The following is a 12,624-nucleotide window of genomic DNA, read 5'->3' as shown; positions in this document are numbered from 1 at the left end:
GTATAACATTTAAAGATTCTTATCTATTTAAACAATCGTTCCCTTATTTTTTTTTCTAATAATAAATAATCTCTTGAAAATAATTTTTACTATATTTCTGCTGAAATTTTCTAGCGAAAAATTGCAAATTGGCTAAAAAAAAATCCTCGTTTATAATTAATAATTCGATTAATTCGATAATATTTCTATCTAATTGTAAAAAATTAATTTGCAATACTTTACATCTCTTGGAAGAATTTCTTATGCAACCTCTCTGTCTGATTATAAAATCAGTTCGTGATGATTTGCAGATATTACATACGTATTATTTGGAAAAATTTCCCATATGATATTTTCATCTGTCTCGTTATAAAATTAATTTACAAAATAATCAATAAATTTAATAACCACACAAATATTAGCGTTATAATTCCATTTATCGTTACAATTTCTTTTTTCAGTGTAGGTGAGATTTAAAGAAATTTTCCATTGTGTAAGTTTAACGATTGCTCAAAGTATTCTCGTCTCTGGACGTTACATTGTTTCCTCAGCAACCTGTTGCCCACTTGAGGATCGAGATCAACGGTCATTCGGCTAGAATTTCCTATACAATGTTTCCAAATCGAGCGTTGCGAGCGCGTCGAAATTTGAGTCTCCAGAGAAGAAGATGATTTAAATTAATATCCAGAATAAGTTTTACGATCTATATAATTTTTAAAAAATAATCATTCATCGATAATATAATTTTATTTTATTTTATTAATATAATTTTGAATTTACAGGTGATTCAGAGTGTGACTCAACAAGATAATTATGCTGCATAGAAGTCAAACAGGCAATTTGTCGGATCGTAATAACGTTGCAATTGTCCTACGCTTGATCCAAGTCTAGTGTCACGTAGCATCGATGAATCAATTTAATGTATGCTTACATATTTCGTGTACGATGTGTACTATGTTATCCTTCGTGGACTATGACCTCACTACAATAAAAGAATTTTATAATAATGCATTATTTAATACTATAGTGTAAGTTTGTATTTTGTCACATTAAAAAGTTTGTACAAAGCAAACAATTTTCAAGAAGAAAATTTATATTACCAATATTCTGTTTCAGCCATATTTCTTCATGTAATATTACAATTTAACTGTTTACTACTAACGTGATCACGTGTCAGATGCAAGATATTTATATAGATGAATTTATATCTAATAACACTCTGGAAAGCTGAAATTCGATCAGAGGTCTAATCATTCTACACTTCGATAATAGATATAATTGCTGAATGGAAATCGGAATGGGAAATATTTAAAATATTGTTTATTGAAAATTATTCGATATAAATTCGGAGAAATATAAATCTTTAAAATTTTAAATTTTACCTCCATCACTCATCATTGCAAAATTATACTTAAAAAAATTCTTCTTCGTATTTTATACATTCACAAAGTTTCGTTAACTTTCCAAGTTGAAAAATAAAAAAGAAAAAAAAATCGAATACTTTCGTGACTCATTGTGCATACACTAGTCAAACTTCCAAAGAAAAGAAACTATTCTTCTATCTTTCCCGGTTCGTTGTAACCTTATCAAACCGGTTCAAGGCGGTTCGTCAACCATTTTCTGTGCTATTTGTTGCGAAAATTCGCATACGGTACTGCGCCAATGCACCGTACGATAATAGCATTGTTGTTACCTGCAATACGCAGACATTTATTACGTGACACAACGTAGCCGGTGCAACTTGAACCACGATCCTCTCTATCTCTTCAGTTGTTGTTCGACGCGCGGCACGATTCCTCCTCCTAATCCTTTCGTTCGAATTTCGCTAACGAGCGAGATAAGCTCCGTTTGCGCGTTTATCGATCAAATTTTATTTGAAACTTGATTTCGAGAAATTCGAATCCGTTTTTTTTCTAAATCTCGTAGACTCGTGTACTATGATTTTTAAATAATAATTTCTGATTTGCAGCTGAATTGAATTTTTAATATATAAACGTTTGTGTGAACTTTGTTTGATCTTCTTCGATGTGATAATAATTATTCGTGGAAATTATTTTTAATGCGAGTTTTGTGCCCAGTGTGAAATTTTGTGATGAAGTATATACATTTCACTCGAGTATGTTTAAAATATTTAATGAATGTGTGAAAATTTAATGTGATTAACGATGGTGGAATGAATATTGGAAAATTATCGGTGAATAAAATTATAACATGTGGAATCGTAAAGTATTCATCAGGATCATCGAAGTGGTGAGTAAATATTTATTTAATTTAATATTACGAGGTTTTGTATCAATATTTAAGTAAAAATTTCACTGTTCGTGTTTTTAAATTTAATCTCTGCAATTTATATTATGAGTGATGATGAATTTATACTAGTGTGACAATAATAACAATAATTGTGACAATGTTCTGAATATTTTGACAATTAATTATTTATAATTATTTCTGCGAATGGAACACTGTATTCAATTCATTTTGATATATTGTTTTTCGAAATAGATAAATGAATTAAATTTAATTGAACGAAATATTCGATTTGCAGATACTTTGTATTGCTTGTGTGGTGGCATTAAGGGTGACCGACGACGAGAGTCGAAGGGTTTTTCATTATTTGAGAAGTCGCAGCAGAGAATGGTCTCTTTTGAACAACGTCACGTGGGGTGCAATAGGTTCGAAATATTAATCGTATTCATTTTACTTCCCATATTAAGAAAAAATTGTTTTAATTCAATCTTACATATCTTTAAAATTATTCTTATTAAAAATTGAAAATATAATATTTTTTTCTTACTACAAATATTTTTTCAGAATTTTTGAAAAGTAATTTGTGAAATATATTATGGAAGATTAATTCTGGACAACTCCAATTGTTAAAACTTTGAATTGTTAAAAAATTCGAGTCTAAGAATTGTCGCAAATATTTCAATTATATAAACAATATTGATAAATAAATTATTGTATACTTCAGACAGATAATGAATAAGTATAATATTCCGGAATGTAAAACACGCAACTTTTCTTTTGTTAATCTAGGCGCCGCTCTTGCAACCGCGACTTGTGGTGGTTACATAATAATCACAACAGGTCTCCTTATTGCCGCTGCAACAGGAGAGCTTAATGGTCGAAAGACGGTAATCATTTCCTTTTTTTTTTCCATATCTGTTTGCGCAATATTTGCAATACACAACGAAAAAGTTCGAAATGCATTTTATGACCTGTTAATTCTTCCTTCCTCGACAATTATAATATAAGTCGTCACACTTCCTTAATAGTCTTATTGTTCGGTGTCTTCAAGGTGTTCTTTCTCTTTTAACGTCCTTCGACGAGCTGATTTTATCGCGTTCTTATGTTTGTCTTGTCTTGTGACCAACGCCCTGAATCCAGAGATCTAACCCTTTCAAAAATATTTTTATTTTTTGATAACTATAATTTATGAAATAAATAATAATCACAATGAAACAGTTGCAGACAACAATAGCCTTAATTAAAAATCAGGAATTTTAGAATTTAACTTCCTGTTCTTTTCTTTTTTTTAATCCGTACTGAACAAGTTTCACCGGTAAAAGTAAGATTAAACGGATAAAAATTGAAGTTCTATTTAAATCCATTATATGAATAATATTAGCATAGTATTAGCAATTAAATTTATATTACCTTTTACTTTTTTTTAACCAACATTGATTTACAATATCATTTTCTACATAATTTTCCGCAAAACTGCATATATATCTAGATAAATGCATCAAATTTTTTTTGCATTTGCAAGAGCAAACAATATTTTCAAGAAGTCATGTTCAAATCCCACGATATTAATCGTATTTTCAACATCCTTCCTGATTAGAAAATCTCGTTTTCCACAGACACTCCTCGTTTATTAATCAATCCATGTTATAATGAAATTAAATCGTGACGTTCTGAATTACATACTCGTTTCAAAGGTTAGTTTTTTCAATTTATGCAGATTGATAGGTAGAACAAGAAATCTTTTGAATGTGGAGCATGATTTAACTATCGTGAGAAATATCGTGTCCATCGTAACGTTGTTGGTGCCAAGGTTAAAAATATCCTTCATGCAAAATGATTACGAGAAGAGACACGTAACAGCATCCTTGGTTGTATGGCAATTGAGCCACGTAATATAAACTGTGTGACTTATTTAATGACTCATAAATGAGGCTAGACGAAGATTTCTGCATTAAGAATTAAATTTGCATTGAACAAAAAAAAAAAAAAGAAAAAGCAATGTTGTTTATATTCTTGGAAGGAAAGATTTGTATAAAAGATGGATATGGTATTTAGAAATATTTCATTAAGTACAATCTCTCCATTGTAAAAAAATCTTGGAATGGAATACGAATTATCGAATTATCAATTCTAGTATGCGTGTGAAGATCGTTTCACTTTTATTCTTGAAAATTTGAAATGATAGAAGATAAGAAGATAGAAGATAGAAGATAAAAAGAATGTATTAAACGGAGGAAGTTATTAAAATTTAATAATGCTTTTTAATGGAACATACAAAGATTCTTTTCTTTTCTTTTTTATTCAAGGAAATATTCTTCCTTGGACTTGGAGTGATTCTTTTCGGTATTGTTGGCGCATTGTCCATGGCTTCCATTGAAAACGTCCCTGAGGATTTGATCGACAATGCCGCGGTTTTTGGGGCACTGTGCCTGCTAACAGCGTTGGTTTTCATCGGCGATCTGTTAATGAGCACACCTAAAAAGAAGAACAAGCATAGCATGGCGGAACTCTTGACCGATAAAAAAGGTATTCACAAAAATAATTGTGTTTTATACGAAAAAAGACATCGAATACAAGTGTATAATTTTATAGCCAAGCAGCAACAAATAACCACGACTCTTACCACGGAAAAAGAATCAAAATCTCCGAAAATAAGCGGTTCGAAAGTCTCCAAAAAAGACGACAATGGAAATATAAACGATGGTTTCGATAAAGTAGACGAACAACGTCAAAAGAGTTCAGCCAAGAAGGAGGAACGAAGCTATTCGAAAGAAGAAGCGTATGGGCACGATGAAATCGATAATTTCGATCGAGAAGACGGAGAGCCGAAAGAGTACACGCAGAATTTCGAGAATGGAAGAGCTCTCAGGGACTCGCAAATGTATCGAGACCCTGAGATGCAAAAGGTTGGGAACAGAGACTCTTATAAAATGGCTCACAGAATGGAAATGCCTACCGTGATGTATAAGATGCAGGATATTTATCAACGTCCAGTTGATGAAATCGACACGCCTCGTTTTCCGATCGAGACAAATCGCAAAAATGAGACTATGTTCGCGAAGATCGTGAACCCTAGCGTGAAGATTATGAAAGTTGAACGTGATGTGGATGAAGCTATCGAAAGTTACAGGTAAAAATTATTATTTTACAAAAATTATAATTTTCTAATTTAGTGATTCTTCCTATAGCAATATTCATATTTCATTTATTATTATTTTTTCCTTTCCTTTCTTGTGATCAAGATATTCCGACACTAGTCAGTACGACAACGTGCCAGTGAGAATGAGAGGAACATCGTTGAGAAGTCAGAAGAAAAGTCGTGACGTTTCTTTCAACGTTCCACCGCCGCCAAAGGGTTATGAACAGGAGCTTGACCAAGAAAAAGATGAAATCGAGATGCTGGAAGAATGTTTTACCTCGCTTCGAACAACGAGCACAGGGACACAGACGCCCAATCTTCGAACACCTTCGTCACCCACTGATCCAGGATACGTTCGACACACTGCCAGCAATTGGCCCCAAGAGAATAAAACTAAGACTCCTGGTTCGAGTCCAAATCGCACAAGGAATTGATATTATTATGCACAAAAAGTAACAATTAAATTTTTGCATCATGATTTCTTATGTCTGAGATAGTGTTTCCAATTTGAGAGAGAGATTTCAAGGAAGTTTGTTAGAAGGATTATATTATAGTTATAGATAGATTAGAAATGTCTGTGAGGTGTTATGAAAATGACAATATAACATTTTTTCACTTTTCCATTTTCTTCTATTTAAATATTAGTCTATAGTTTCCCTATATTTTTAATAAAAATGTTGTAATAATTTTCAGTGTCAGAAATTTGGTTGCATTTATCATACAGTTTGTATATTTTTACTCACTGCCTTTTCAATTACAATCGATATATATATATCGCGTTTGATATTATTAAATAAGAATATTTTTATTAATTGGAAAGCAAAAATTGTTTTAAAAATTGTATATATTTCTTTCTTTTCATTTTATTAATTCGATTTATTAAATTATTTTATATATACATGTGTATGTATATATTTTTTATTTACAAACTGTATTAATTAATATAAAAAGGGTGATAAAGGAATCTTCATAGACACATGGTTATTTTTGTATAAGTAGAATCTTTTAATATATAAAGTTTTAATACCTCCTTTCACATCGATACGCATTACGTACAATTATTAATAATAATGTCTCCTTGTGATAAACATGTAACCGCAATTTGTTAGTCTCCATCAGAACTTATTCGTTAAAGATATTAGCGTTTAATTGGATTTACATTTAATCATTTTTTTCTACGTGTGTGTACCGTATTGTTTCTTTTTCTTACATATTTTTATACATAAATAAATCGATTTTATCCAATATCAAGTGTTTATTTTTCTTATATTATTTAACGTGATCGACAATTTCTTCGATTATTAAATAAACGAGAAGAAATTTGTCTTCATCGGAATTGAAAGAAAAAGAAATCAATCGGAAAACGCAGAGAGTTTCGACGTGTTCTGTCATCAAATTTTATTTAAAAAAAAAAGCCATAGAGCTATTTCTCGTTCTACAAAACAGTCGTCCTCTCTTTCAGCTTTTTCACGTAGTCCTCTCTTTCTCTAAACGTTTCTAAACGCGTATTTACAGAGTTGAGAATTATTGCTTAGATACTTGAGCATTCATTCCTCTTCTTTCACGTATTAAACATTACGTATAAAATTGTTTAAACTCAGCGAAGAGGATTATCAGACATTCTCATTCTTAAGACTGGTGTAACTAGATTATCTTTTATTATTTTATGAAACGATAACTTGAAATTGGAATGTTATTAAATTGATATATGTATAGTATCTTTAATTCTACGCAAAACTTGATCTACTTTCCTTTCGCATCGAGGTATAAGCTTGTGACTTATTCTTTAAATTTGTTATATTTTGGTGTACTCGTCTTCTATGGAAAAATATTTCTTAAAACGAGGGAAAAGATACGCGAAATATTTTGTCACAATTTAATAGATAGTTAGAATGATTCTATCTATAATATTATTATCAAATGAACTGTGATTTCTTTGAATTCTTCTCATCTCTAACTAAACATATTTACAAGTCGAAAAACTCTCAAACTTCTTCATTTAATTTGAATTTTCTTTTAAGAAATCTTTATCAGATCTTTTATCATCAATAGCGAAAAGATAAACTATAATTTTTTTGATAATTCTTTCAAATTTTCGAATATTATTCATTCTCCTTCTATAATGCTATCTTCAAAGATGCTTATGGATATTAATAAGAAATATAAATTTATTATAGATATTAAAAAACTTTTTATCAAGATTCTTTTTTGTTCTCTTTTTTTTTGTGTAATTATTTCTCTTAAATACGTATTTACAGTATTTTTTATTTGATTAATTGATACGAGAAAAAATATAAAATTTCTAAAATTTGAACCCATATTGCTATAAGTACAGAATACAAATTGAATATCTTATCTCATGCCAAATCCAATGCTAGCACCTTGAGCATTAGTGGCTCTTTGTTCCATGGTGATATATTGTCTAATTAATCGTGAAATTTCATGAGCTTGTTCAGTCTGTAATCTTGTAATACGTTGTTGCATCAAATTACCGCATTTCATATCAAGATAAAGCGTTCCTTCTTCAGATTTTACTTTTCTTGTGGAAATTACTTCAGAATAGGGGTAATGATAGAGAGTTTCCTGAAATTTTAATATTGATTATAGAAATTATTTATGCAAATTTTATGTAAAGTTAAGAAATTAGGGATTAAATCATACTTACATGTGTGATTAAATCAATAAAATGCACGCCATGCCTATTGAGTGCCAAAATATGATCACCTCCCTTTTCTTTTCCTTCAGGCACTCTCTTCACAGCAAAAAAACTAGATCCAAACAATGGCCATTTCCACAAAATTTCTAGCAATAAATATCAATATTTTTTAGATATAGTAAAGATAAGATTTATAATTCATTATATAATTCATCGTATAAAATAAAAAATATAGAAATGTTTATTGATTAGAATTAAAATACTTACCAAGCACTTGTGCTTTACAAGCAGCTACTGTATTATGTTGCACATTATTCCATGCTTGTTGGACCATGTTTGACCACTGTTGTGGTCGTGGTTCTCTTAAACTAAGCACTGGTTTTGGTAATAAATATTTAATTTCTTTTGTTGTAGGTTCATGATTCATATCTGCTGCCCTATGCAATAGAGCTGCTATTTGTGCCATATCATACTTAAAAGAAAAGAAAAAATGTATTAATTAAAAAATAAATTCTATAAAATTATAATATCAAAAGAAAATACTTACTATGACTTCTTGAGGTAAATGTTCACCAGGTAGAACTAATAAAAGACCTTCCAAATAATCTGGAGCAATCTGATTGAATACAACTTCTATATACAGTGGAGCATCCAGTCTGAGAGGATAATACCATACAGATCTAAATTTAAAAGAAATTATATTAATTTTTCATAATTTAATTTTATTTAATTTACTGCTTTCAGAAAAATTATTAGAATTATATTAAAATCATATTTAAAAAATATACCTGCAGAATATTAGGTAAAAGACCTGATGATTTTTATGTAATTCTGTAGTTACATCCAGTACATATTCATCCCTAGCTAAAGGCATAGTAAATGCATCACCATCGACAATACAATATAATGAGAATTCATCCATTTCATGAGGATTTCTTACAGATATTATGTTGCACATTTCTTCAATAACATCCTATTAATAAAAATAAACTATTAATAAATATTTATAAAATTATAATTTAATATAATTATAATTTATATTAAATTAATTTAATTAATTTAATTTAATTTAACATAAATTATAATTATATTAAATTATATTAAATTATATTCGTATAATACTATTAAGATATAATATATATAAAATATAATAATTATTAAATTATATAAAAATAAATAAATATGAAATGAATATGAAAATATTTTTAAATAAGTAATACATATATATTTATAATATATTTTTTCAATGATTTTGAAGTATCATATATATTTAATAGTATTATTAGTATTATCAATATATAATAAATTTATAAGAATGACAAATATTGCATATGTATTATTGAAATTTGAATTTGAATTTTAGCGCGCAATTATTCACCGGTAGGTGTCCGAAGCATCATGGCGGGTGTGTCAGTGAAGTGAGAAAGTGTCGTAAAAAGTGGAAAAATTTATGGAAATAGCAACGAAACAGCTCTGGTGAGTTTCTTAAATTAATTTGTTATAGTTAAATAATTACATCTATTGTTATCTTTGATATATATTGCTTAATTAATGAGATTTCTTTGATTTTGTATTGAATGCGTCAATGGCGTATCAAATGGCGTCGCGTTGCGCATCAAATGCAATATCAAATTGCGTCGTTTGAAATTTTAGATATTATATGATTATTTTATGCGTTAATTATTAACAATTATTATTCTTATTATTAATATTAATGCTTATTATTAATATTATATGCTTAATATCGTATTCATTTTGAATATTGCATGTTAATTTTTTTTAATAGCCTATTACTAATGCTTTTTACATATAGTATGCTATATTGGTGAACTAATATTTATTATTAATCAATTTTATAAATATAATATTGGTTTTCTATTCTTAATAGAATATAAATTATTTCTTTTTGTATGTTCTAGTTTGCGTTTTTTGGTTGCGAATGTATTTTAGTTAGTTCTCGTGTCAAGATATATGTCTTGCATATATCTATATATATATAATATATCTTGTACATTAATCCTTATTCATTTCTTCACATTCATATAATATTTCTATATTCATATAATATTAGTTTCTTTTAAGCTTATTAATTTCCAACTTATTAGATTAATTTATTGAGGATTGTGGCACAATTTCTCTTAGTTTAATTCTCTTAGCTTTTAACTTACGTTATTCAATTTCAATTTTTTCCTGCATTTAATTAAATTGAATAATTCTTTCGTCTTTTTTTTTTCTTATTTCATCTTGCTTATTTCTTCTAAAACTTGGTTCTTTGTTTTACAATTTACAATGATCTTCAAAGAATTTAAATTTACCTGCACAACAGTTGTACACTTAGTGTTGATAACTCTTTCCGTTCCTCCTGGCAATCTATAAATCTGCCTTTTTGCATTTCTGCCTGCACTAATTGCCATAATTTCATCCACGCTTGGCACGTTTTTCCTTCCTCCATATTTAACTGTTTTCCTGAGATTCTGTAAACACACTGTGGCTGTTCCATGATAAGCTCTTCTTTTGTCATAAGCTGCTGTTTCCAGATATTTGGTAAGATAAGGCCTTAGACCATCACTGCAAGTGAAATAGGCAGCAACAATACTGAAGATTCTCCAACCACGTTGACAACTGTCTGGATTTGGACTTTTATTATTTGTGGTTTGTTTCATTAATTGACAATAAACTTCATCGCGTAGTAATTCATATTTGTGACAATGCTGAAATAAAATTGAAAAAAAATAATGTCTTTAGATGTTAAACTCAGATTTCAGTAGTTTGTGAAAGAGAAAGTGATAATTTCACTTTCTGTGTAATTATTTAATGAAGTTTAGGTTATTTGTAAGCAATATTTTTTTAATGTAAAATATTTTTTGAAAAAGTAAAATAAAAATAAAGGAACATTATAGGAAGAATAAAAATTAATAATACAAAATTTACCCTTTTTTCCTGAGTGATGATTATTTTGAATGAAAGAAATTTGAATGTTAGAAATAATTGAATGAATGAGTTGACTTTTTGTGAATGAAGAATATGAATATTTTTATAAATGTTATTTGTAATTTTAATTAATATTTATTTGTTAAGTATTTTTTTTTTGAAGAACTGTTATATAAAATCAAAAGAAATTTTTAATAAGAAAGATAGTAGAAGAAGGAAAAGCAAATTAAATTCATAATTAAAGATATAGGTTAGCAGATTATTATTCTATTATTATTCATTATTAAATTCTAAATATTATTATATTATTATAAAATAATTATTAAATATTATTATATTATTATTATTCATTATTAAATTCTAAATATTTTTTTATTTCTAAATATAATTTTTTTTTTTTTAATAAATTTCATTTCATTTCTATAATTGCATTTATATAATGATATTCTTTCATAGAATATTTAAAATTGTAATTATTTCAATTTATTTTGCGTAAACTAAAAATGTAAAAATTTTATATGTAAAAATTTTACATTTTTAAATATAATTCTCCTATTTTTCAAAAAATTCATTAATTCAAATTGAAAAAATAATACTTACCATAAGAATGGTATAAACGCATTTTACTTCACTGGTATCTGGAGGTAATGGTTGGTCACCCATATACCTCATCAGACACAAAAAACATTCTACTGCCAGAGCACTTAAATCTGTATCAAGCTTCAAAAGACTTTGCTCTATTGGCACAGGAGAATATTTTACAAGATCCACCTGTTCTTTCCAAGTCCATTCCGCACCATCCTGTTGACCTTTATTTTTCTTATTCTTCTTCTTATTTTTCAAGGATTCTATCACTTTAAGAGATCCACTTATTGATCCATCTGCTGTCTTCAGCATTTCAAACCTAAAAAAAAGAAAAAAAAATATTTTATCAAAACTTTCTCTTACTTAAATTCTACTTATAATAATAGAAAATTCCAATTGTAAGGAACTGTTAGAATCAATTTATCAAAGGAACGGTACTCGAGAGTGACATAAATAATAGTCTTCCAAAACGGAAGTCGTCTCGTTGAAGGAGTATGTAGCCATAAAGGGAATTTCCATTGCAGGATGTTGCTACAGATATAGGAAAAAGTCCCGTTGAGTACTAGCTGGGTGGTTGTCACTTGTCAAAGTCATGTTTAGGAAATCTATACTTTAGTTAGGCGTTTTAATGATTCGACTTGGTATAAGATTGATCTTTATATTCTGTCAGTCCGTTATTATTTTTGTCGTTTGTGTCTTCTCTCGTTTCGCTCGTTACAAATTCGTTTCCTGTGCAAATATTTCACTAAAAATCTCTCCTAATAGAAATTGTACAATGAATAGTGAAAACTGCTAATTAATTTTAATTAGTCGTACACGATATATGATACAGTTAGTTGGACACTGCGTAGTAAAAGAGAATCGAGATATAATTTGCAATGTCAATTCTTATTTCTTCATAATTTAATACATTTACAATTAAAATGTAATATTGTAACGTCACGTACATGGCTTTTAGAAATCTATTCATTAGTACGATCATTTAATTTCATCTAAATCTTTCTTGTTTGACATAATCTCTTGACCAACGACGAGTTGCAAAATTTTCTACGTCGTCCACGAATTAATTCCAAGTTCTCGTGAATTA

The 12,624-nt window shown here is 28.5% G+C and overlaps 2 protein-coding genes across 5 annotated transcripts in view; one reads left to right on the top strand and one right to left on the bottom strand.

The window, feature by feature from the left end:
- Positions 1-1,630: 1,630 nt before the first annotated feature.
- LOC108003126 (uncharacterized) lies at positions 1,631-5,987 on the top strand. Its single transcript, XM_017065230.3, has 6 exons — positions 1,631-2,229; positions 2,525-2,651; positions 3,016-3,113; positions 4,533-4,752; positions 4,819-5,356; positions 5,469-5,987. Exons 1-6 carry the CDS (start codon positions 2,191-2,193, stop codon positions 5,797-5,799), a joined length of 1,353 nt encoding a protein of 450 aa, XP_016920719.2. The 5' UTR covers positions 1,631-2,190; the 3' UTR covers positions 5,800-5,987.
- Positions 5,988-6,346: 359 nt separating this feature from the next.
- LOC108003125 (unconventional myosin-XV) overlaps positions 6,347-12,624 on the bottom strand; it is a 69,916-nt gene continuing 63,638 nt past the window's right edge. For all 4 annotated transcript variants that reach the window (XM_017065227.3, XM_062084206.1, XM_028669365.2 and 1 more), the window contains 7 exons: positions 11,553-11,856; positions 10,337-10,732; positions 8,810-8,994; positions 8,569-8,701; positions 8,289-8,493; positions 8,031-8,167; positions 6,347-7,948 (listed from right to left, as the gene is read on the bottom strand). In XM_017065227.3, the coding sequence (XP_016920716.2) occupies positions 7,718-7,948; positions 8,031-8,167; positions 8,289-8,493; positions 8,569-8,701; positions 8,810-8,994; positions 10,337-10,732; positions 11,553-11,856 (1,591 nt within the window). In that variant the 3' untranslated portion in view covers positions 6,347-7,717. The remainder of the gene's footprint in view (positions 7,949-8,030; positions 8,168-8,288; positions 8,494-8,568; positions 8,702-8,809; positions 8,995-10,336; positions 10,733-11,552; positions 11,857-12,624) is intronic.

The sequence above is a fragment of the Apis cerana genome, linkage group LG14, assembly GCF_029169275.1.
Source record: "Apis cerana isolate GH-2021 linkage group LG14, AcerK_1.0, whole genome shotgun sequence".
Classification (NCBI taxonomy): Eukaryota; Metazoa; Arthropoda; class Insecta; order Hymenoptera; family Apidae; genus Apis; species Apis cerana.
The sequence above is the reverse complement of the archived record's forward strand: the minus strand, read 5'-3'. Positions and strand labels throughout refer to the sequence as shown.

Coding starts and splice junctions, on each gene's coding strand:
- LOC108003126 (XM_017065230.3), top strand. CDS start 2,191: ATGTGGAATCGTAAAGTATTCATCAGGATCATCGAAGTG. Junction 2,652..3,015: donor CGTCACGTGGGGTGCAATAG/GTTCGAAATATT, acceptor TTGTTAATCTAG/GCGCCGCTCTTGCAACCGCG. Junction 3,114..4,532: donor AGCTTAATGGTCGAAAGACG/GTAATCATTTCC, acceptor TTTTTATTCAAG/GAAATATTCTTCCTTGGACT.